The sequence below is a fragment of the Pelodiscus sinensis genome, chromosome 2 (genome assembly GCF_052426305.1).
Source record: "Pelodiscus sinensis isolate ZL-2025 chromosome 2, ASM5242630v1, whole genome shotgun sequence".
NCBI lineage: Eukaryota > Metazoa > Chordata > Testudines > Trionychidae > Pelodiscus > Pelodiscus sinensis.
This window is the reverse complement of record NC_143053.1, coordinates 2,356,277-2,381,186: the sequence shown is the minus strand read 5'-3', so window position 1 is coordinate 2,381,186 and position 24,910 is coordinate 2,356,277. Positions and strand designations below refer to the sequence as shown.

Sequence of the window (24,910 nt, the reverse complement as noted above, 5' to 3'; positions counted from 1 at the left end):
GACGCGCTCGCCTGCCCTACTGTTCCACCAGACCCCGCCACACCCAGCGCACGGGGCGGAGAACGCTCGGGGGACGAACGGCGACGCGCTCGCCTGCCCTACTGTTCCGCCAGACCCCGCCGCACCCGGCGCACGGGGCGGAGAACGCTCGGGGGACGAACGGCGACGCGCTCGCCTGCCCTACTGTTCCGCCAGACCCCGCCGCACCCAGCGCACGGGGCGGAGAACGCTCGGGGGACGAACGGCAACGCGCTAGCCTGCCCTACTGTTCCACCAGACCCCGCCGCACCCAGCGCACGGGGCGGAGAACGCTCGGGGGACGAACGGCGACGCGCTCGCCTGCCCTACTGTTCCACCAGACCCCGCCGCACCCAGTGCACGGGGCGGAGAACGCTCGGGGGACGAACGGCGACGCGCTAGCCTGCCCTACTGTTCCACCAGACCCCACCGCACCCGGCGCACGGGGCGGAGAACGCTCGGGGGACGAACGGCGACGCGCTAGCCTGCCCTACTGTTCCACCAGACCCCCCCGCACCCAGCGCACGGGGCGGAGAACGCTCGGGGGACGAACGGCGACGCGCTAGCCTGCCCTACTGTTCCACCAGACCCCACCGCACCCAGCGCACGGGGCGGAGAACGCTCGGGGGACGAACGGCGACGCGCTAGCCTGCCCTACTGTTCCACCAGACCCCACCGCACCCGGCGCACGGGGCGGAGAACGCTCGGGGGACGAACGGCGACGCGCTCGCCTGCCCTACTGTTCCACCAGACCCCACCGCACCCGGCGCACGGGGCGGAGAACGCTCGGGGGACGAACGGCGACGCGCTCGCCTGCCCTACTGTTCCACCAGACCCCACCGCACCCGGCGCACGGGGCGGAGAACGCTCGGGGGACGAACGGTGACGCGCTCGCCTGCCCTACTGTTTCACCAGACCCCGCCGCACCCGGCACACGGGGCGGAGAACGCTCGGGGGATGAACGGCGACGCGCTCGCCTGCCCTACTGTTCCACCAGACCCCGCCGCACCCAGCGCACGGGGCGGAGAACGCTCGGGGGACGAACGGCGACGCGCTCGCCTGCCCTACTGTTCCACCAGACCCCGCCACACCCGGCACACGGGGCGGAGAACGCTCGGGGGATGAACGGCGACGCGCTCGCCTGCCCTACTGTTCCACCAGACCCCGCCGCACGGGGCGGAGAACGCTCGGGGGATGAACGGCGACGCGCTAGCCTGCCCTACTGTTCCACCAGACCCCACCGCACCCAGCGCACGGGGCGGAGAACGCTCGGGGGACGAACGGCGACGCGCTAGCCTGCCCTACTGTTCCACCAGACCCCGCCGCACCCAGCGCACGGGGCGGAGAACGCTCGGGGGACAAACGGCGACGCGCTCGCCTGCCCTACTGTTCCACCAGACCCCGCCGCACCCGGCGCACGGGGCGGAGAACGCTCGGGGGACGAACGGCGACGCGCTCGCCTGCCCTACTGTTCCACCAGACCCCGCCGCACCCGGCGCACGGGGCGGAGAACGCTCGGGGGACGAACGGCGACGCGCTCGCCTGCCCTACTGTTCCACCAGACCCCCCCGCACCCAGCGCACGGGGCGGAGAACGCTCGGGGGATGAACGGCGACGCGCTAGCCTGCCCTACTGTTCCACCAGACCCCGCCGCACCCAGCGCACGGGGCGGAGAACGCTCGGGGGACGAACGGCGACGCGCTCGCCTGCCCTACTGTTCCACCAGACCCCGCCGCACGGGGCGGAGAACGCTCGGGGGATGAACGGCGACGCGCTAGCCTGCCCTACTGTTCCACCAGACCCCGCCACACCCGGCGCACGGGGCAGAGAACGCTCTGGGGATGAACGGCGACGCGCTAGCCTGCCCTACTGTTCCACCGGGCAGCCCACGGCCTCATCGCCCCCCCATTTCTGAGCCCCGCTCTCCCGTAGCAGGGTGTGTTTCCTTGTGGGCTTTTCTACCCCCCGCATCACAAACAATTTCTCTGCACAACGCCCCTGCGCAGTGAGCGGCGGGCACCCCCCTTGTACAGAGGGGAAACTGAGGCACAACGCTGAATTGTGGGCGGGCCAATCTAACTGCCAGGACTTTCGCATCACACAGCACTGCATGCGTTCAAAGCACAGCCCCACCGACACCCGTTGCAGCGGGGAGCGCATCTGCAAACCGGCACCCAGAGGCCCAAGCAGGCACTCCAGAAACGAGGCAGACAGAGGGCAGCTGTGGACAGTTTAAGTGACTTGCCCAGGGTCACACAGGAATTCTGTGGCAGAGACAGGGAGAGACTCCCGTTCCCCAGCCCATCTGTTCTCCACCAGCAACCCCCGGCCTCCTTCCACTGTCCCCACTGCCCTGCAGGGAGGGGCACTGAGACACGGGGGAGATCCGGGCCTACCTCCAGCCTGGAGCATGTGGGTAATGCAATTTTTTAGGGGCTTGTCACTTGGCCAAACTTGGGCAGCGGGATTCCCAGGAGAAGGTGAATTTTGAGTCCGTGCTCCAAACCTTGGGGGCACCAGAGCCTCGAGAACTGCAACGGGGCACGTGTCCCCCAGGCTCAGCCGGAGACCCGGCCGCCCCAGCGCCGCTGAAATGCCCATAAGAGAAACCGGCCGGACGCAGACATGGAGCTTGGAGAGCTCCCCCCCCCCACGGCAAGGGGAACTGGGGAGCAGCGGAAGGCAGGGGCCTGGCACGGGACCATGGGGCAGCCACACTAAGCGCGTCTGTGACCAGCCCTGCCTGGGGGCGCCGGGACAGGAGACGCGATTATTTCCGTCTGCAGAGGAGGCTGGGAGCAGCACAGGCTGAGCCACGCTGGGTGAACGGCCGCGCCACGGCCAGCGGAGTCACTGGTAGCAAGTGCCCAGGATCGCCCGCCCCACGGGAGCGAATAGGCGGGGCCAGGCGGCTGCTCGAAGGGAACCGGAGCAGCACGGAGGACAGGAAACGAAGGCCCGGCTCAGCGAGCAGCAGGAATCCAGAGACACTCCGGCTCCGGAACGGAGGCTCCTGCCAGGGGCACCGGGCCCAGCACCAGCCGGGCGCAGGACGGGGCTCCCAGCCCTTCCCCAGGGCGGCGGGGGGCTCTGTAGCCTGAGCCAGCTCCCCGCCGGGCAGCAACAAGCCACAGCTCAATGCCCCAAAGCTCCCGCCTCCACCCCGCTCCTCCCAGGGCCTGGCCCCCTCGCTGCTGCCATGGCAGCTCCCGGCCCCAGTGCGACACGGGGGGGCTGCTAACGGGGCCCCCCAGCTCTCCCTGCAGCGGGGGGGTTTCTAGAAGCCCAGAAGTCAGCCAGGGGCCGTCCCCGGGCTCCGGACTGGGAGGGGCCAGCGTCCCCGCAGAGCTCCCGGCTGGCGTCTCCTTCCCCACCGCACAGCGCTCCAAGGACAGGGCATGCGGGAAGCCGCCCGGCCGTTTTCCCGTCACCGGCCTTCCATAAATCACCGTTAGCAACCAGAAGGTCCCGGGCTGCCCGTCAAGGCCACGACAACAGCGGCGCGTCAACACCCTCGCGGCTCAGGCCCCGAGCGCCCCCATGGGCCAGACGTTCCCGAGGGAGCCCCAGGGGTCGAGGGCTCCGGGGCCCGGCGCAGGCGCTGGCTGGGCGTTCCCAAGGCAGCCTCAGAGCAGCCCCGGCGCAGGGGGACGGAGGGTTTCTAGGTGTAAGCAGGGTGGGGGCGAATGCTCCCCTTGGAGCTAGTGGAGTGGGAGAGACCCCGGGGGGGGGGCATGGAAGTAACTTGGCTCTGGCTTTGCTTGGGGGGTAGATACTCAGCAGATGGAGCGGCCAGTTGCCCATTGTCATTAACACCCTGGGGGGGGATGGGTTGCACCCTCAGCAAGTCTGCGGATGACACTAAGCTAAGGGGAGAGGTAGATACGCTGGAGGGCAGGGAAGGGCTCAGAGGGACCTGGACAGATCAGAGGATTGGGCCACAAGAAATCTGATGAAGTTCCACAAGGACAAGTGCAGAGTCCTGCCCTTGGGATGGAAGAATCCCAAGTATTGGTACAGGCTGGGGACTGACTGGCTAAGCAGCAGTTCTGCAGAAAAGGACCTGGGGGTTCCAGTGGATGAGAAGCTGGAGATGAGTCAACAGGGGCCCTTGTAGCCAAGAAGGCTAATGGCATATTAGGTGCATTAGGAGGAGCATTGCCAGCAGATCCAGAGATGTCATTATTCCCCTTTATTCGGCTCTGGTGAGGCCACATCTGGAGTATTGTGTCCAGTTCTGGGCCATCCACTACACAAAGGATGTGGACACATTGGAGAGGGTCCAGCGGAGGCAACCAAAATGATTCGGGGGCTGGAGCACACGACCTATGAGGAGAGGCTGAGGGAGTTGGGTCTGTTTAGTCTGCAGAAGCGAAGAGTGAGGGGGGATTTGAGAGCAGCCTTCAACTCCCTGAAGGGGGGTTCCAGAGAGGCTGGCGAGAGGCTGTTCTCAGGGGCCAGATACAGAACGAGGAGCAATGGGCTCAAGTTGCAGCGGGGGAGGTATAGGTGGGATATTGGGAAAAATTCTTTCCCTAGGCGGGTGGGAAGCGCTGGGCTGGGTTCCCTGGGGAGGGGCTGGAGTCTCCATCCCTAGAGGGGTTTCCGCCCTGGCGGGGCTGATGGAGTCGGGCTGGTCCTGCTTGTGCCGGGGGCTGGACTCGGTGGCTCCTGAGGGCCCTGCCTGCCCTGGGATTCTATTAGCTTAACTTGCACCCCCCAGCGCTGTGGGCACTAACGGCGGGGGGGGGGGGGAGTGTTCGGTGTGCAGGGACCCGCACAAGCAGGACTGGGCGACACTGTTCCACAGGCCGGGCTCAGGCAGCAGGAAGAAGCTGCACACGCAGGGGCTGGGGGTGTCAGAGCTGCAGGGGGGGGGGGGAGGTTTGTCTGGGCTGGAGGCCTTATGGCTTCCCCTGCCCGGACTCGTCTGGCTATGTGGGGCGTGGGGGGGGGGGGCGCTGTCTGCTCTGTGACCCAGGGTCCCCCTGCTCTGCGATGGGAGATTCTCACTGACTCTCCCAAACGTGGATTAACCCAGACACCCGGCTCAGCGTCCCAGGGAGAGACAAAGGGAGGGGGGCGGAGACCAGCCCCTGGCTGGGGGCAGGACTGGAAGAGAGTTTTAGTTTCTGGCTGGGATCATGGAGGAAGCAGCCTAAGCAAGGGGCTGGGATTTAGGGCCCAGGCTCCCCCATCTCAAGGGGGCTGAGGCATCCTAGGCCTGCCCTGGAACCAGATTCCATCTGTGCTGGGCTGTACCCTGGAGAGGCAATAAACTCCCCTGTTCTACTGGCTGGCGGAGTCTGTCCGTGCCACTACGGGGGTGCAGGAGACGGGGGACCCCGACGCGCCGTCACACCATGCCCCCAAGAACAGAGCTACCCGGGCGTCACCAGGCACCTCCCTTCCTGTGAGGGCGTCGCGCGGGGCTGCTTCCACCCGCTTGCTGAGAGCAGAGCCCCTGTGTGACAGACCGGGCCGTATCTGGGCACAGCTTAGGGCGTCCGCTCAGGGCGAATTGCTCAAATCCGGGGCTTCTTACAGCCCCCTTGACTGGTGACCTCTCCAAACAGGCCACAAACCAGTCTCACAGAGCGCTTCGGCAACCTGCCTGAAGCCTCCCGAGCAAAACCCCTCCGACACCCCAGCAATATCCGTGCCCCAGATGGCCCCGGGCCTATACACAGGTGGGGGGTCCTAGCACCCAATCCCACCTGCCCCGAACAAGTTCTGTCCGGTTCCAAGAAACCAGCCACAGATCCCTGGTCAATTTACCCTCTGGACCTTACCCACAAATCACGCTGGGCCAATCCTTTAGAATCTATATCTAAAGGTTTATTATTACAGGAAAGAAAAGCCTGAGAGTAAGGTTATTAAAGTACAGTACGTTACATGCACCGAATCTCCCAGTTCTCGATGCAGGCTCTAGCAGAGATGTTGCAGCTGCTGGTTTAAAAGTTCTTATTGCACATCCTATGATCAGGATGGGTTCACAGGTCTTCCGGGCTCTTCAGTCCCTGCAGTGCTGCCTCTGGGATGAAGTGCTGAGCTGAGAACAAAATGGCATCAACCACATGGCCTCTTTATACCCTTCCTGGCCTCTTCTAGTCTGCAGCAGGTCACCTGGTCCTCAGCCTCTCTCTGCTGGCAGCTCTTGGGTCTCCGCCCTCCTGCTTTAGGTGTGTCTTTGGGCCATCAAGGGCCATTGTTCCACAGGGCTTCACTACTCAGCCTGTCCATAGCAATGCTCAACCATATTCACAGAAATATTCAGCTTCCACACAGATTACAGATTCCTACCTACACACATGGACATTATACACTCACATAAATAGCGTACATAAGATCAACAAACAATAATCTCCCATTCAATACCTCACATGGCTCCCCCCACACCAATTTCTGGGGCCAACACCCCCACTTAGGGGTGCAGCAGCGATCTGGCTGCTTCCCTCCAATTCAGCAACGTGACACCCCCAATGCAAAATTGATGCAGGAAGTGATGCCAGTAACATCACTGAGGGCATCACAGGCCTCCCCCAACAAAATGGTGGCGTGCCTCAGTTTCCCTTCTCATACAGGACCTTCTGGTGGGAACCCTTTTTGTCCTGTAAGAAGTTCCAAGACCAGTTACAAGTGTTAACCACGAAATAGCAACATCACAATGTCCCCTTACATACCGTCTATCATTTGGTACATCTCCAGACAGATTACATGGTATTTTCATAAGCTCATGCACCCTGTATACCGTTACAATTCTCTGCAACAATAACACATTGGTTACAAGAATTAACATCAGTAACAAGAACAATCCTATCCCAGGTGTATACTGAAATTCTCCGTCAGGCCCCTTCTCTGGCCCCACACCATTGCAGTTTTGGCCCCTCAGGTTTAAACTGCAAATCTTCTTGGCCAAAGCAAGTCCTGCCCCTCCCCCTTGTCCTCTGGGCTCCAGGCCTGAAACCTCTGGCCTGCCCAAGACAAAGGGCTGGCTGGGCGTGACTCCCTGGCTCACAATGGCCCTGGAATTCTCCCCCTTCCCCCACTCAGTGGGGTAACAGCAGTGAGCTGTAGACTCCCAAGTCTCTCCTCTGTCCACCTCCAACATCTGTTTCCACATGGAACCAGGTATCAACTTCCCTGATTGAGTATGAGTGTCCACCGTGTCCAGAGATGGGAGCTTAATTGCCATCTCCTGCCTCCTAGGGAGAGTGACCACACAGCTGTTCTGCTCTGCATACTTAGCTACCCAGCCCTTCTCCTGAATCTGAGACACTAACTTCCCACTCTCCTCACTCACCTGGGAACAATCCTGTCCCACACACACTGACTTCCCAGCAAGCTGGTCACCCACAGTCACTGGGTTAACCGCCTGCTCCAATTCTCTGGCTGTTCCTGCCTCCTCTGGAACAACCCTCAGTCCCTCTGAGACTTCTCCACCACCATCCACACTGGGTTTCCCTAAACCCAAGTCAGTGGAGTCACTGCCAACAGACAAGTTCTGTCTGTCAGGCACTGCAACAAGTGCCTCACACACCAAGCTGCTGCCTTTTACAGGCAGAGCTTTCTCCTGAATGCCTTCTCCAAGCCAGGCATCGTCACCTCTCTCAGTCACAGCAAACTGCTTGCTACAAGCACTGCCAGGACTCTCCTCCCTATGAGCTTCCTTAAGCAGCAGTTCACCCTTCTCTGGCTCTGCAGCAGCCTTGCCCTGCTGAGCCACAACCAACTCCTCCTGCAATTCCCTAACTCCCTGAGTTATCTCCAGCCCCTCTGGTGGATTCACAAACAATCCCCTCTCAGGCACACAGACAGACCCACCAGAGACAGGGTCAGAGGCATCTTCACTCCCTGTGCAACTCTCTAGATGGCTGTAAACGTCCACACCATCATTAGGCACCAGAGTTAACACACCCTCATTCTCTCCTTGTGCCCAGGCTAAGGGGTCTCCCTGCTCCCACAGAGTAGCTCCCCCCTCTGCCAGCAACACAGCAGCACCAGGCACAATATCAGGGTCACCACTGTCTGGTCTCTGGGGTTCTGGTAAAACACTGACTGACTCTACCTGAGTCACCTCATCCCTCTCCCCAGCAGACACAAAACTTGGGCCACCCCCTTCCTGGGCCTTAGCCATATCCAGACCCAACTCTGGGACAACCACACTGCTCTCAGCCTTCACAGGCTGTGGGGCACCTTCCTCAGACAAAGGAAGAAACTCTTCCCCACACACAGCCAGACAACCAGAGACAGCTTCTCCCTTGTCCCAACACCCCTGGCTAATCTCAGTCATACAGCTAGCCACTGGGACAGCTTCCTTTACTGCCCCACTGCTACTTCCACCAGCCAAATTGCCAGCTTGCACACACTGTGCTTCACACAACTCAATTTCAGCTTGTGCAGGTTCAATTCCACAAACCTCACCAGCCACCAACTCCTCAACTAAAACTTCACTCTGGCCAGCCACTCCAGGCTGCCCCAGAGAAACATTTCCCTGACTTCTGGGCTCTTCCTGCCCTGGTTCTGATTCCAGCCTCACCTCTGAGGCATCAGACGGGCCCTCACCCACAGGCTCACTGCCCCCCTGCACAGACACACAGCCGTCTGCCACAGGAACCCATGTAGAGACACTTTCCCCTTGGTTACAGGGAGACTGACCAGCTCCAGGAAACTTTCCATACCCACATGCACCCCCTTCCCAAACCTCCCTGTTAGCTACAGGTAACACAAAAGGTTTGCATTCACACATGCTTTGGGGTTGGGTTCTCACATCAGCTGGGTAAAATACGTCTGCCATATCATAAGCACATCGCATACCCACAGAGTTATACATTGAACCTTCAGGAGAATACAGTCTCTCTTGTTCTTTTAGTCTCTTAAGCTGGAGGTCAAGTCTAGCGTTTTCCTCCTTGGCTAGGGCCATCTTCTTTGCATGCTCTGCCATTTCCTTAAGCTGACGTCTGGCCCTTTCTGCCCTTCTCTCTGCATACTCTGCCATTCTCTCTGCATGTTCTGCTTTTCTCATCTCAAGTTCCCGATCCATCTCCTTTTAGCAATTTCTTCATCTGCCTTCTGCCTTCTTTCAGCAGCTTCCCTGGCTCGCTTCTGATCCCTTTCATTCACATCTCTGGTTAGTAACAACACTACCAGATCTAATTTAGAGGCCCTTTTCCTAAAGGCAATGCCTCTCCCCAAGCACAAATCCTTCAGAGCACTTTTGCTCAGACTCTCATATAATTCCGGGATCATCGCAGCGGCTCTTTAATCAACCAAACTCTCAACACCAAAAATCAAATTTAGACAGCGTGGGGTCCTGATCCCAAAGCTCAATTGACCAAGATCTGTGGATCCTGCCGACTACGCTACTGTGACAGACCGGGCCGTATCTGGGCACAGCTGAGGGCGTCCGCTCAGGGCGAATTGCTCAAATCCGGGGCTTCTTACAGCCCCCTTGACTGGTGACCTCTCCAAACAGGCCACAAACCAGTCCCACAGAGCGCTTCGGCAACCTGCCTGAAGCCTCCCGAGCAAAACCCCTCCGACACCCCAGCAATATCCGTGCCCCAGATGGCCCCGGGCCTCATACAGAGGTGGGGGGGGTCCTAGCACCCAATCCCACCTACCCCGAACAAGTTCTGTCCGGTTCCAAGAAACCAGCCACAGATCCCTGGTCAATTTACCCTCTGGACCTTACCCACAAATCACGCTGGGCCAATCCTTTAGAATCTATATCTAAAGGTTTATTATTACAGGAAAGAAAAGCCTGAGAGTAAGGTTATTAAAGTACAGTACGTTACATGCACCGAATCTCCCAGTCCTCGATGCAGGCTCTAGCAGAGATGTTGCAGCTGCTGGTTTAAAAGTTCTTGTTGCACATCCTACGATCAGGATGGGTTCACAGGTCTTCCGGGCTCTTCAATCCCTGCAGTGCTGCCTCTGGGATGAAGTGCTGAGCTGAGAACAAAATGGCCTCGACCACATGGCCTCTTTATAACCTTCCTGGCCTCTTCTAGTCTGCAGCAGGTCACCTGGTCCTCAGCCTCTCTCTGCTGGCAGCTCTTGGGTCTCCGCCCTCCTGCTTTAGGTGTGTCTTTGGGCCATCAAGGGCCATTGTTCCACAGGGCTTCACTACTCAGCCTGTCCATAGCAATGCTCAACCACATTCACAGAAATATTCAGCTTCCACACAGATTACAGATTCCTACCTACACACATGGACATTATACACTCACATAAATAGCGTACATAAGATCAACAAACAATAATCTCCCATTCAATACCCCACATGGCTCCCCCTACACCAATTTCTGGGGCCAACACCCCCACTTAGGGGTGCAGCAGCGATCTGGCTGCTTCCCTCCAATTCAGCAACGTGACACCCTGGCAGCTACTGATGGGCGGCAGCAGCAGGTGGTGTCCGAGAGCCAACAGGTTGGTGGTGGAGAGATGCGATGAGCCACCAGCAGGGGGCGGGCGCAGGGCAAGGGGCGGTCCAGCAGGGGGCGGGCGCAGGGCACCTGTGATGTAGTTGGGGGCTGTCCACTCCCCTGGCCCTGGGTCCACGCTGGTCGGCTGTTCCCTGGTTGCTGTGTGGGCTGTGGGTGACCCCTACTGGCCGGTGTCCGTAGCACTGCCCGGGGGGAGCGGGGGTGTCGCCCTGAGGGCTGTCACATCCCGGGGGGTTCCCACCTGACCAGGGAAGGGTTTGACCAAAGGAAGGGTGTGGCTTGGGGAGGGGGCAGTCGGAGTGTGGGGAAGCCTGGAGGAAGGAGACTAAGCGGATTGCTGGGGGGGTCAGGGGCCTGCGTACCCCTGCCCCAAGGGGTCTGAGGCTGCCTGTCCTGACTCCTGTGTGCACATCACACCTGTGCCGGGCTGTATCTCTGAGCAGCAATAAACCCTCCATATTCTACTGGCTGGCGGAGTCACATCTTGCTGCGGACGGGGGTGCCGGGGGGGGGGGGTCCCCGACGCGCCGTCACGGCACCGTTGTGGGCGGCCGTTCAGGGCAAATTGCTCAAAACCAGGGCAACTTCCAGCCCACAACTGGAGTTGTTTCCCATATAGACAACAAACCAGCCACACCGAGCACGTCAGCTGCTAACCTGGTCAGCAGGAAGCCTCACAAGCAAAACCGCTCCCCAGACCCCTGTGCCACAATCAGACCCAGGCCGTACACAGGCGAGAGGCGATAACCCACCTCCCCAACTCCAAACAGGCTGTCCCTGGCCCAAAGGGCCGGCCACACTCCCAGGGCAATTTACACCTTGGATCACACCCGAAGGAGGCCGCTGGGCCCGTCCGTTAATCTAAATTCTACAAGGATTTATTACTAAAAGAAAGAAAAGGCCGAGAGTGGGATTGTTAGGGAGAATCCATCACATACAGGACGTCCCCACTAGAAGTCGCCCCGGTGTACATCCCTTTCACGCTGAAGTCGCTGACGTCTGTAGGAACTGACGCGCTGTAAGTCCTCCCATTCCCCACTATACGTCGTGCAAAACACTCGCCCCGATTTGCTGAAATGGAAGTCAGCCGCGAGAAAAACATTCCCGCTTTAAGTTGTCTCGCTATAAATCCAAGTTTTTTGGAACGTCTCCTGGACTTCTAGCGAGGACGGCCTGTCCGTCAGCCCCAAGATCTTCACGCAGGCTCTGAGCAGAGCAGTTACAAACGGCTAATTTAAAAGTCTCTGGTGCCCATCCTGTGCCAGGACGGGGCGGCCTCCTTCCCGCTCGCTGCCCCCGCAAGGCTGCACCTGGGATCAGACGAGATGGAGACGCCTCCTGGGATTTTTATATTCCTGGTGTCTCCCAGATTGGAGCTGGTCACATGGTCCAGTGACCTGTCTGGGTTCCACATGCCGGCAGCCAAGAGGCACTGGCCAGTCTGCAGGTTCCCAGACGCATCCCTCAGGTGAGTACTGGCCACAGAGCCGTTGTCCTTGGAGCAGGGCTAGCTAGCACGGCCAGACACTGAACAGTCCTTCCTCACAACAGGCCCATTGCTCCTCCCGCACAGAGCGCACTCCCACTACGAGCACAGGGCCCAGAGCCCTAACTCCACACTCAGGCATCACACACACAATCAGTAGAACAGAAGCTGCATTTGACATCGCAAGGCCACTTTGTACCGAATTTGGGGACAACACCCCCCGTGGGTGCAATAGGGAGATATCTGCTCTCTTTAAAATCCAATAGCGTGACAGGCAGCACAGAGGGGTGGCCCAGCGGTGCAGGGTGGCGAGGGGCAGCCTAGTGGGGCGGCGCGGGGGGGCCCAGCGGGGAGGCACGAGCAGGTGGGTGGCGAGCGACTAGCAGAAGGAGTAAGATGCCTCTTTACCTTCCCCCACTCGGGACGGGGGGTGACTCTGCAGCTGCCCCTCTGAACTCTGGGTTCACACTGTGCGCTCGCCAGGGGACACGCTGCCTCTCCGAGGTGCCCGGGGCGGGTGTGAATTTCCCAGCTGACCAGGTGGGGCTGGAGCCAGGCCTGCGTTGCTGGACGGAGAGGTGCCCCTCGATATTGATGGAGAGACGCCCTGCAATACCTGGCAGAAAGGCTCCACCAGGACTCCAGCCGGCCGGCGCCTGTTCCTGGCTCCCCTGCCCTCCCAGCCGCTCTACAAAGCCCGCCGGTTCCCTTCCCGGGGTGCAATCGCAGCCGTGCCGTGCCCAGCTTCCAGGCACCCGCTGTCCCGCTGCGCTGAGCGGTTCCAGCAGGCTCCGTCTCGGGCTGAACGGCCACATCCCGCTCACCCAGCCGCAGAACAGCCTCCTGCCTGCCAGCTGAGGGCTGTCAAAGGGTCCGTGCCCCACTGGCTGTGAAACAGACCGGCCTCCCGCCCCCCAGGTGAGGGCTGTCAAAGGGTCCGTGCCCCACTGGCTGTGAAACAGACCGGCCTCCCGCCCCCCAGGTGAGGGCTGTCAAAGGGTCCGTGCCCCACTGGCTGTGAAACAGACCGGCCTCCCGCCCCCCAGGTGAGGGCTGTCAAAGGGTCCGTGCCCCACTGGCTGTGAAACAGACCGGCCTCCCGCCTGCCAGGTGAGGGCTGTCAAAGGGTCCGTGCCCCACTGGCTGTGAAACAGACCGGCCTCCCGCCCCCCAGGTGAGGGCTGTCAAAGGGTCCGTGCCCCACTGGCTGTGAAACAGACCGGCCTCCCGCCCCCCAGGTGAGGGCTGTCAAAGGGTCCGTGCCCCACTGGCTGTGAAACAGACCGGCCTCCCGCCCCCCAGGTGAGGGCTGTCAAAGGGTCCGTGCCCCACTGGCTGTGAAACAGACCGGCCTCCCGCCCCCCAGGTGAGGGCTGTCAAAGGGTCCGTGCCCCACTGGCTGTGAAACAGACCGGCCTTCCACACGCCAGCCCCAGGACCCCGCCAGCTCGATCAACAGCTCCAGCAGCACCCGGCTCTCCCGCCTGCGCCCGAGACAGGGGCATCCGCCGCTCTCTAGCCACTGCCTCGCCGCCTCCAGCAGAGCCAGGCAGACACGGCAAGGGGGCCTAAGCTTCCCAGCATCCGAACCCTCCTCCTCCCACACTGGGGGGGTAGACCCGCCTTGCCCAGAGCTGCCCCCCCCCGGCACTGCACAGCTGCCGTCGCCTTGGGCGGCACAGTTCCCAGGTGCGTGGCGGAGTCCCACACCGCTCTCCAGCTCTGGGGCACTTCGGGCAGCTGAGGAAACCATTCTAATCCCCCGGGCGTCTCTCACTGCGCTTCAAGTGCAGGGCGCTGTCCCCATCACACAGAGGGGGAAACTGAGGCACGGAGCAAGGACGCAAGTTACCCAAGGTCCAGAGTCGTCCTGTCCACAGGATGGTTTGGGGTGGCCACCCCAGGCCCTGCGCTGGCTGCCTCAGCCGTCCTACAAGAGGACCCGTGGGGTCACCAGGGGGCCTGGAATGGGGTGGAAGGAGGGATCGCCCCCCCCCACACACACACTTATCAGAACAGCAGGAAGCAGTGTGCCCCGGCCGAAGGGCGCCCCGCTTCCTGCCGCCACCAGGAAGTGGCAGCCTGCGGGGTCGCTCTGGCTCCCTCCCGCTGCAATGGGGGGCGCATCCCCCGCTGCTGCACCGCCCAGGTAAGCCCCTGGCTCACATTGCTGGAGGGATGCGCCAGGCAATGGGGCGGGGCAGAGGTGGGAGGGGCAGGGTGGGAGCAGAACAAGCTTGGGGGAAGGGGTGGAACACAGCTGGGGGGTTGCCCCAGGCCTAGGGACACAGCCGGCCCGTGTCAGAGTTGGGAACTGACCCCATCTCCTAAGTAGCTGCCCAAGGGCTTACCCACTAGGCCACGCTGCCTCCTGCCAGCACAGGCTCCGAATGCAGCACTCAGCCACAGGCACAGGGAGCCAGGCCAGCTGCCCCCACGCACACAAGGAGCCTGCAGGGGGTGCTCATGGGACAGGCTGACCCAGGGCAGCACCGCCCCCCATTAGCACCAAACCCAGCCCAGAAAGGGCAGAGGGGCCTTAGGCCCCCTGCAGCCCTGCCAGCCCCATGGGGGGGGAGGGCATCCAGTCAGGACCAGCCCGCCCCAGAGCCACACCTCTCTCTGGGCCTGCCTCCTTCTGTGCCCCCAGCCCAGAGCGCAGGGGTTGGCACCCCCCACTTCCCCGCCCCAGAGCATGGGGGCACCCCAGGGGTCAGTGACCCCAGCACCTCCCCCACCCCAGAGCCCGGGGTCCCCAGGGGGGTCAGTGACCCCAGCACCTCCCCCGCCCCAGAGCCCGGGGTCCCCAGGGGGGTCAGTGACCCCAGCACCTCCCCCGCCCCAGAGCACGGGGTCCCCAGGGGGGTCAGTGACCCCAACACCTCCCCCGCCCCAGAGCACAGGGTCCCCAGGGGGGTCAGTGACCCCAACACCTCCCCCGCCCCAGAGCCCGGGGTCCCCAGGGGGGTCAGTGACCCCAACACCTCCCCCGCCCCAGAGCACAGGGTCCCCAGGGGGGTCAGTGACCCCAGCACCTCCCCTGCCCCAGAGCCCGGGGTCCCCAGGGGGGTCAGTGACCCAGCACCTCCCCCGCCCCAGAGCCCGGGGTCCCCAGGGGGGGTTCAGTGACCCCAACACCTCCCCCGCCCCAGAGCCCGGGGTCCCCAGGGGGGTCAGTGACCCCAACACCTCCCCCGCCCCAGAGCCCGGGGTCCCCGGGGGGTCAGTGACCCCAACACCTCCCCCGCCCCAGAGCCCGGGGTCCCCAGGGGGGTCAGTGACCCCAACACCTCCCCCGCCCCAGAGCCCGGGGTCCCCAGGGGGTCAGTGACCCCAGCACCTCCCCCGCCCCAGAGCACGGGGTTCCCGGGGGGGTCAGTGACCCAGCACCCCCAGAGCACGGCCCCCCCTTACCTCCCCGCCGCCTGCCCGGGGGGGGCTGCTCGCCCACGTCGCCCCCCCGCTGCCTCCGGCCACTGCTCATCGCCGCGCGGAGCCAGCTCACGGCCAGCTGGGAGCCAACGCCCGCCCCCCCGCCGCCTCCCCATTGGCTCGGCCTCCGCTGCCCATTGGCCAGAACCGCCGTCGCTCCACTCCTGGCGTGGGCGGGGAAGAGGCGTGGAGCGGCGAGGCGCGGGGAACCCTGGGAAATGTAGTTCCTCGGGAGCTGAGCGCCTTGGCTTGAGTCCTGGGGACGGGAGGTGCATGGGTGAGGGGGCGGGATGGGGGTGCACGGATGTGGATCTGGGGAGCGAGGGGTGGGGAGTGCCTGGGTGAGGGGTGTGGGTGAGGGTCTGGAAGGTGAGGGGGTGGGGAGTGCATGGGTGGAGGGAGGGGGTCTGGAGGGTGAGGGGTATACGGGGCTGTGGGGTGCATGGGTGAGGGTCTGGAAGGTGAGGGGGTGGGGAGGGTGAGGGGTATATGGAGCTGTGGGGTGCATGGGTGAGGGTGTGGCGGGTGAGGGGTATACGGGGCTGTGGGGTGCATGGGTGAGGGTCTGGAGGGTGAGGGGGCGGGGAGGGCGAGGGGTATATGGAGCTGTGGGGTGCATGGGTGAGGGTCTGGAGGGTGAGGGGGCGGGGAGGGCGAGGGGTATATGGAGCTGTGGGGTGCATGGGTGAGGGTCTGGAGGGTGAGGGGAATATGGAGCTGTGGGGTGCATGGGTGAGGGTGTGGTGGGTGAGGGGTATACGGGGCTGTGGGGTGCATGGGTGAGGGTCTGGAGGGTGAGGGGGCGGGGAGGGGGAGGGGTATATGGAGCTGTGGGGTGCATGGGTGAGGGTCTGGAGGGTGAGGGGCGGGGAGGGTGAGGGGTATACGGGGCTGTGGGGTGCATGGGTGAGGGTCTGGAGGGTGAGGGGGTGGGGAGGGTGAGGGGTATACGGGGCTGTGGGGTGCATGGGGAGGGGTATATGGAGCTGTGGGGTGCATGGGTGAGGGTCTGGAGGGCGAGGGGCAGGGAGGGGGAGGGGTATATGGAGCTGTGGGGTGCATGGGTGAGGGTCTGGAGGGTGAGGGGGCGGGGAGGGCGAGGGGTATATGGAGCTGTGGGGTGCATGGGTGAGGGTCTGGAGGGTGAGGGGGCGGGGAGGATGAGGGGAATATGGAGCTGTGGGGTGCATGGGTGAGGGTGTGGCGGGTGAGGGGTATACGGGGCTGTGGGGTGCATGGGCGAGGGGCGGGGAGGGGGAGGGGTATATGGAGCTGTGGGGTGCATGGGTGAGGGTCTGGAGGGTGAGGGGGCGGGGAGGATGAGGGGTATATGGGGCTGTGGGGTGCATGGGCGAGGGGCGGGGAGGGGGAGGGGTATATGGAGCTGTGGGGTGCATGGGTGAGGGTCTGGAGGGTGAGGGGGCGGGGAGGGTGAGGGGTATACGGGGCTGTGGGGTGCATGGGCGAGGGGCGGGGAGGGGGAGGGGTATATGGAGCTGTGGGGTGCATGGGTGAGGGTCTGAAGGGTGAGGGGCGGGGAGGGGGAGGGGTATATGGAGCTGTGGGGTGCATGGGTGAGGGTCTGCAGGGTGAGGGGCGGGGAGGGGGAGGGGTATATGGAGCTGTGGGGTGCATGGGTGAGGGTCTGGAGGGTGAGGGGGCAGGGAGTGCCTGGGTGGGTGGTGCATGGGCGGGGGAGGGGGGCTGAGACTCTGGAGGGTGATTGCTTGCCGGCTAGGACTTGCTACAGCTCCCCAGGTGACTGTGCCTACACCAGCCACGTGCGCGAGACCTGGTATCCCTGCCACGCTGGCGTTTGACGAAGAGCCAGAGACTAGTGGCCAAGAGTTCGCAGTGACGTCTGGATTCAGACATGTAACCACTAGGCCCCATGACCCCCGATCCAAGGGGGACACAGGAACCCACCTGCTTGTGAGGCCCTGTGCCTTGGGGGCTGAGCTTCCCAGAGACAGGGGCTGGGCAGGGTGCGTGAAGCTCTGGTTCTGCCCGGGCAGCTGAGTCCCACACTGGCGAGAGACACCTGTTGCAACCCCTTGAGCAGGTCTGGGCGCGGTGCCTGGCAAAGGGGGGCTAAGAGCCGAGCTTGACCCTGGCCTGGTCCCCCCACAGGCCGGCCGTTGTCATGGGGACCGGAGCGCCCAGAGCAGCTGGATGAAGGCCCATAAGCATCTCTCTGCTCTACGATGGAGTGAGCCGGCCTAGGGAAATAACACGTCACCATAGCGCCCTGGGAATAAGGGTTCCTGTTTGCCAAGGCCCCAGAACAGGGGGTGGGCTGGGGAGAAGCCAGGCAGGGCAGGGGAGCCTAGACTGGGTGTCTAATGAAACATTTCCAGAGGGCCGTGCCCGTTTCTGCCCTAGGAAGCCAGTAGCGCCCTGCCTCTGGTATCTCACTTCCTTTCTTGTGACACTTCCTTGGCGGCCGGACCACAAACTATTCTCTGTTCTGCCGCAGCCAAGTACTTCTGCACCCTCCTGGCCACGCTGGCCATCAGCAGAGCTGTGCCTTCTCCTCCCTGCCCCACCAACCCTGGCCACTGCGGCTTTCCAGTCACCCCTCACCCCTGTGGCTGGGGCAGATCCATCCGTCCTGGTGCCTCGCCACCCGCAGCTTTTTGCCAGACCTTTGCCAGCTTGGTCTGCAGTTCGAGGCCACTGCAGGGTGGGGAACAGGGATCTGGCGGATGGAGGAGGTTTGGAACACCCAAAAATGTTCCAACTCTGCCCCACGGCTGGGGAGCCGGCTTGGGTGGGGGCCGCTGACCCACAGAGAACTCGGGGGGCTACACACAGGTGAGAAGCAGCAATCGCCCCCCCCACGGACAAGGCTTCTGACTGAAAGGAGAAAGGCCCTCCCCACATTCCCCCCCCCCGAACCTGGGGGGACCCAGGCTAGTAGATTTTGTGGGCTCCAGCTTTGTGGGGGGGGGCAGCAGAGGGGCTGGAGGGCCAACATGGGCTCCCCAATACGGGGGGGGCAAAGGCCAGGCTTGAGGCTCCCCGCCGCTGCTTTGCACGCAAGGAGCTGCTTGGATGCAGCTGCCGGGGTGGGGAGAGCGTGTGGGCGGGGGCACGGGCAGGGGGGGTATTTGGTCCTTATCCCAGGGCACAGGCTGGCTCTTGCAGAAACACGCCAGAGGCTCATTCATGCCCAAGCAGAGCAGACACAGAGGCTGGGGGTCCGAGGGAGGAAGGGTGCAGGAGAGGGTGTTGGGAGCTGGTGGGGGTGCAGGATTTGGGAGGGAGGGTGCAGGAGCGGGTGGTGGGCGCTGGTGGGGGTGCAGGGTCTGGGAGGGCGGGAGGGAGGGTGCAGGAGAGGGTGGTGGGCGCTGGTGGGGGTGCAGGGTCTGGGAGGGAGGGTGCAGAAGAAGGTGGTAGGCACTGGTGGGGGTGCAGGGTCTGGGAGGGCGGGAGGGAGGGTGCAGGAGAGGGTGGTGGGCGCTGGTGGGGGTGCAGGGTCTGGGAGGGAGGGAGGTTGCAGGAGAGGGTGGTGGGCGCTGGTGGGGGTGCAGGGTCTGGGAGGGAGGGAGGGTGCAGGAGTGGGTGGTGGGCACTGGTGGGGGTGCAGAGTCTGGGAAGAGGGTGCAGGAGCGGGTGGTGGTCGCTGGTTGGAGTGCAGAGTCTGGGAGGAGGGTGCAGGAGAGGGTGGTGGGCGCTGGTGGGGGTGCAGGATCTGGGAGGGAGGGTGCAGGAGCGGGTGGTGGGCGCTGGTGGGGGTGCAGGGTCTGGGAGGGAGGGTGCAGAAGAAGGTGGTAGGCACTGGTGGGGGTGCAGGGTCTGGGAGGGAGGGAGGGTGCAGGAGAGGGTGGTGGGCGCTGGTGGGGGTGCAGGGTCTGGGAGGGAGGGAGGGAGGGTGCAGGAGAGGGTGGTGGGCACTGGTGGGGGTGCAGGGTCTGGGAGGGAGGGAGGGTGCAGGTGGGAGGGCCGGGGGTATGTGAGGGGACAAGGAATTGGGGCATTTATCGGGCACACCTCCCGTTTGGTGGGGGATCAGGTGGTTCTGTGCCTCCCTGCACTCGCAGGCACCGCTCGCCGCATGTACCGGCACCCACGGAACTGCAGCCCCCTCCTCCCCCCCCCCGGCTGCCTCTGTATCAGGTTTTAAGCCAGCTCCCCGTGCGAAAGGCTCCCACCTGCCCCGCTGCCCCGTTCTAGGTGCCCCGCTTAGCACGCTATGGGGACATGGGAGACAGTCCTCGGGAGGAAGAGCAGGAAAAGGTCGTGTGGGTGGGCCGGTGGCACGTACGTGAAGGGACGTGTGGAGTCAAATGAAGTAAAAACCTTAAATGAACCAACCTGCCCCACAGAACCTCTGTGGCGAGTAAGTCCAGGCTCCAAGAACAGGAAGACGGCAGCAGGGATCTATCACCGACCCCGACCAGGTGTGACGGCGAGTCGGGTTCCTCCGATCCTGCCGCCCCGTAGCAGCAAGAACAGGCTCCGCCAGCCGGTAGAATTGAGGGGTTATTGCTTCTCCCGGATACAGCCCAGCACAGACGTGATGTGTCTACAGGAGTCTGGGCCAGGATTCCCCCGACCCCTTGAGATGGGTCCCTGGGCCCCTAGATTCCAGCCCCCTCCTTAGACTGGTTCCTTCATGACTCCAGCCCAAGACTGACCCTTCCCCCAAAACTCACTTCCTAGTTCACTCGCTGCCCTCAACCGGTCAGACCGGTTGGGTCTTAGGCCGCCCACCTGCTGGGCAGTGCTCCAGACACCGGCCAGTAGGGGTCACCCACAGCCCGACCAGCAAGGTACTGACGCTCCATCACATCAGGATGTGCTAGGGACTGTGAAATGCTCCGGGAGACTAGAGAGGCGATCAAAATAAAAAACTGGATAACGGTGGGGGATTTCAACTATCCCCACTGACGGGGTACGCGGCACCTCAGGGCGGGATGCCTTAAGTGACAGCTGCTTGGAGGGGCTTGGGCTGGAACCCACAAGGGGAGAGGCAGGTTTTGATTTCATCTCAGTGGAGCGCAGGATCAGGTCCAAGAGGTGAGGTTAGCTGGACTGCTGGGTAATACTGACCATAATATAATTACATTTAACATCTGTCCCGACGGCTGGGAAAACTCCGCAGCAGCCCAGCACTGCAGCCCGGAATTTCAGAAGGGGGAAGTACCCAGAATGCGGATGTTGCACGGAAACGGAAAGGCACGGGGCCAAAAGTGAAATGCACGGAACCTTGTAAAAAACGCCGTAACAGAAGCTCAACTGAAGTGCGTACCCCAAAGTAAAAACCAGAGTAAGAGAACCAAGCGGTGCCACCGTGGCTAGCCACCAAAACGGCAGCAGCGAGAGGCAACTAGGCCTCCTTTGAGAACTGTCATTCATGTTAAAATTCGACACTCTCCGGGAAGGAATGAACAAACACTCAAACTATCTCACCCATTACCAAGCTAGCTTCCCCAATTATCACCTCTAATACCATTAACTCAGACATCCCACTCTCCCCACCTCTAATATCATCAATTCACAGACACTTACCTTCCTTCCTCCCCCCCCCCCCCCGCATCCCCCTCCTGTTCTGCAATGTGATTTGTCCTTTTCATGTGTGTTCATTTTTTTTAATTGTATCCTTTGGTATATATGGTTGTGACTATTTTCTTCCACTATTTGATCTGAGGAAGTGGGTCTGGCCCACGAAAGCTCATCATCTAATAAACCATCTTGTTAGTCTTTACAGTGCTACATTGTGCTGCATTTTGCTTCAGCTACACCAGACTAACACGGCTACATTTCTATCACTACTCCTTTGAGAAGGGAAGTTAAACCCTAGTGAGGAAAACGGAAACGAGCCAACACGCTGGCGACTGGAGTGTAACAATATCATTAGGCTGAAAAGAAATTGGAAGACCAGCTAGTCAAAACCTCAACAAGTAACAGTAAAAACATTTGCCGGAGCGCGAGGAGCCGGTTTAACCGCTGCCGGGCGGAGCTCTGGACGATGGAGATGCAACAGGCGCACTCCGGGACAATCCGGCTTCACGGCTGAGGACGTGGGGGAGATTCCCACATTGAGGGGTCAGGAGAGGAGGTTTTGGAACCAATGGATACGTCACGGGGACCAGGCCGGCTGACGGGGGGCGGGGCAAAGAGGGCAGGGCCTGGCAATTTAGCAGCATCTAGTCCTTTTACATTGTTGGAAAAGCGCTGCCCAGCATGCGCCAGCCAGCACTCAGAGCTGGGGGGGACGCACCATGCTCCAGGCAGGCGGCCCTTGGCCCCGCCCCTTCTGCCCTTGGCCCGCCCTTCTGCCCTTGGCCCCGCCCCTTCTGCCCTTGGCCCCGCCCCTTCTGGGAGCATGGAGCCTTCCCCCTTGGCCAGGGTCCCGCGGAGGCTGGGAAGTCGGCTGAGCAGGCCCTAATGGTACCACCCGAGAGGCCCAAAGGCCTCGGGAGCGAAGTGGCAGAACCACTCGCTGCCTTGCTCCCTCTCAGCACAATCACCTTCTGCAGCAGAAGACGGGAGGGTCGCTCGTGCGACGCGGATGCTCCGGAGGCGACCCTGGGCATGGCAGGCCTGTCCTGCCTGTGGTGCCGGCCGATGGCCAGCAGCGCTCTGGGGGGTCTCTGCATCTGGCTACCAGGAGCCTGACGGTTACCGGCTGTGAGCAAGGGAGCAGTTGCGGGGGTTCAGAGCGGGGCTCTCAGAGCCCCAGGGAGTTCCTGGTTCAATGTGGCAAGAGGAGGGGGCGTCTGTCATTGCAGGGAACGGCCCAGAACTGGAGCCCCGGCGACTGGCCAGGCAGACCCAGCTCGGGGGGCAGGGCCGGGTCTGGCCGGAGGGAGGCCAATGGGCTGAGGGGAGACCTCGGTGCCCTGCCCAGCTGGTCGCAGCCAGGAGAGTAGATGGACGGAGGAGGGGGGCGGAGGAGGGGGCCCAGGTGACCCTGTTACCTGGACAGAAGACACAGGCCGGGGGAGGGGCTGCTGGGGGGATACTGGAGGCTCAGCTGGAAGGGGGGGCTGGTCTGGACAGGGGCGGAGCAGGCAGAGCCCCCGAGCCGCAGGGCAGACTCAGCTGGGCTGGGGGGGGGGGCAGGCTGAGAGGCCTGAGGGGAGGGTTTCCAGATGGTCTCCCAAAAAATCCCGAACACGCAGGCTAACGATGTGTGGCGCCTGCTGTGGTTAATACTTACCGTCCTTCTAACAGTCTGCGTCCTCCCCCGTCTCTGCGTCAGGAGGGTTAGAAGTGATTGTGCAAATGCGCGGCCATTCCATTGCTTTCTAGTCCCCTAGCTAAGGCTTTGGCAGCATTTAGAAGATCCTGCCGCTGAAGTGACTGCGGAGAGCTCCCGGCGCCGATCGCGCCCGCCTCCCGGCCACTCCCCTGCCCCCACTGGGATTCTGACGCGCCCAGAGCGGAGATCGCGGCCCGGCCCGGCCTCCCAGCCGCTCCCCCCGCCCCCGCCAGGCTTCAGTCCAGTGCGCAGCCGGAAAAATCAGAAAATACCGCACACCGCACACGGCACACCGCACATGGCACACGGCACACGGCACACCGCACACGCCACACGGCACACCGCACACCGCACATCGCACATGGAACACCGCACACGGCACACCGCACACGGCACGCCGCACACCGCACATCGCACATGGCACACCGCACACGGCACACGGCACACGGCACGCCGCACGCGGCACACCGCACACGGCACGCCGCACGCCGCACGCCGCACATGGCACATGGCACATTGCATGTGTTCGGTATTTTCTGGGTTTTTTACCAGACAAAGAGTGCAAATACTGGACTGTCCGGTAGAACACCAGGCACCTGGCAACCCGACCTGAGGGATCCTTTGCTGTGTTCAAAGCTCCATAACCCCCGTTTGGTGCTGGCTGGGAGTCGCTCTGGGCTGGAGAACAGGGTGCACTGGCCCCTCTGGCAGCGGGGCCCCGGGGGCCAGAGGGAGTGACCCCCAAGGAGGCTCACAGCAGCAGCAGACGTGCTGACGACCCTGAGAGGCACCGTCGCGGGGGCAGAGGGATAGACCCCTAGGTGGAAGTGGGCTCCCCGAGAAGGCCCGCTCCGTGCCCGCTCTGTGCCCGCTCTGTGCCTGCTCCGTGCCCGCTCTGTCTCTGGCTCCATGCCCACTCTGTGCCTGCTCGATCTGTGACCGCTCCGTCTGTGACTCCGTGCCCGCTCCGTCTGTGGCTCCATGCCTGCTCTGTGCCCACTCCATCTGTGGCTCTGTGCCCACTCTGTCCCCGCTCCGTCCATGACTCCATACCCACTCCGTACCTGCTCTGTCCGTGGCTCTGTGCCTGCTCTGTCTGTGGCTCCGTGCCCACTCCGTGCCTTCTCTGTGCCTGCTCCGTGCCCGCTCCGTCTGTGGCTCTGTGCCCGCTCTGTGCCTGCTCCATGCCCGCTCCGTCTGTGGCTCTGTGCCCGCTCTGTGCCTGCTCCGTGCCTACTCCGTCCGTGGCTCTGTGCCCCCCCGTGCTTGCTCTGTGCCCGCTCTGTCCATGACTCCATACCCACTCCATACCTGCTCTGTCTATGGCTCTGTGCCCGCTCTGTCTGTGGCTCCTTGCCTGCTCCGTCCGTGGCTCTGTGCCCCCCGTGCCTGCTCTGTCCATGGCTCCATGCCCGCTCCGTGCCCGCTCCATCTGTGGCTCCGGGCCCACTCCGTACCCGCTCTGTGCCCGCTCCGTCCATGGCTCCATGCCCGTTCCATCCGTGGCTCCGGGCCCACTCCGTACCCGCTCTGTGCCCGCTCCGTCCATGGCTCCATGCCCGTTCCATCCGTGGCTCCGGGCCCACTCCGTACCCGCTCTGTGCCCGCTCCGTCCATGGCTCCGTGCCCGCTCCATCCGTGGCTCTGGGCCCACTCCGTACCCGCTCTGTGCCCGCTCCGTCCATGGCTCCGTGCCCGTTCCATCCGTGGCTCCGGGCCCACTCTGTACCCGCTCTGTGCCCGCTCCGTCCATGGCTCCGTGCCCGCTCCATCCGTGGCTCCGGGCCCACTCCGTACCCGCTCTGTGCCCGCTCCGTCCATGGCTCCGTGCCCGCTCCATCCGTGGCTCCGGGCCCACTCTGTACCTGCTCTGTGCCCGCTCCGTCCATGGCTCCGTGCCCGCTCCATCCGTGGCTCCAGCTACCCTTTAGAGACAGGTGGTTTTTGTAAAAGTCATGGAGGTCAGGAGCAATAAACAAAACTGCAGGCACCGCTTGTACTGTACCATCGTACCTCGAGGGGGGCTCCTGGAGGGCTGCTGCTTGGGAGGGGGCCAGGCCAAGAGGCTCAGCGGCTCCCATCTCTCCCAAGCCCTCCCGCCTTCCACTGCTCCAAGAGCCCCCAGGACCGCAGCTGGGGGCCACTGGGCAGCGTCTGCTCTCACGATCCCTGGCAGTGCCCGGGGCCAGCCTCACCAGCTGCTGTCTGGGGGTGCCCAGGGCCCACTGAGGACGTGGCACTGAGTGGCCCCCTCCAGCAGTGGCCTCTTGCCTGGGGCGGTTAGGAACGGCCATGCTGCCTTCCTGACTCTCTCTC

At 62.8% G+C, this 24,910-nt stretch overlaps 1 protein-coding gene across 7 annotated transcripts in view; it reads right to left on the bottom strand.

Moving 5' to 3' along the window:
• Positions 1 to 19,896, bottom strand: part of LOC106732300 (TBC1 domain family member 20-like) — a 45,142-nt gene extending 25,246 nt beyond the window's left edge. For 2 of the 7 annotated variants that reach the window (XM_089776101.1, XM_075916822.2), the window contains exon 1: positions 15,367 to 15,510. In XM_089776101.1, coding sequence (XP_089632227.1) covers positions 15,367 to 15,500 — 134 coding nt within the window. In that variant the 5' untranslated portion in view covers positions 15,501 to 15,510. The other 5 variants (XM_089776100.1, XM_089776102.1, XM_089776099.1 and 2 more) reach the window with 5 other exon arrangements.
• Between the last annotated feature and the right edge of the window lie 5,014 nt (positions 19,897 to 24,910).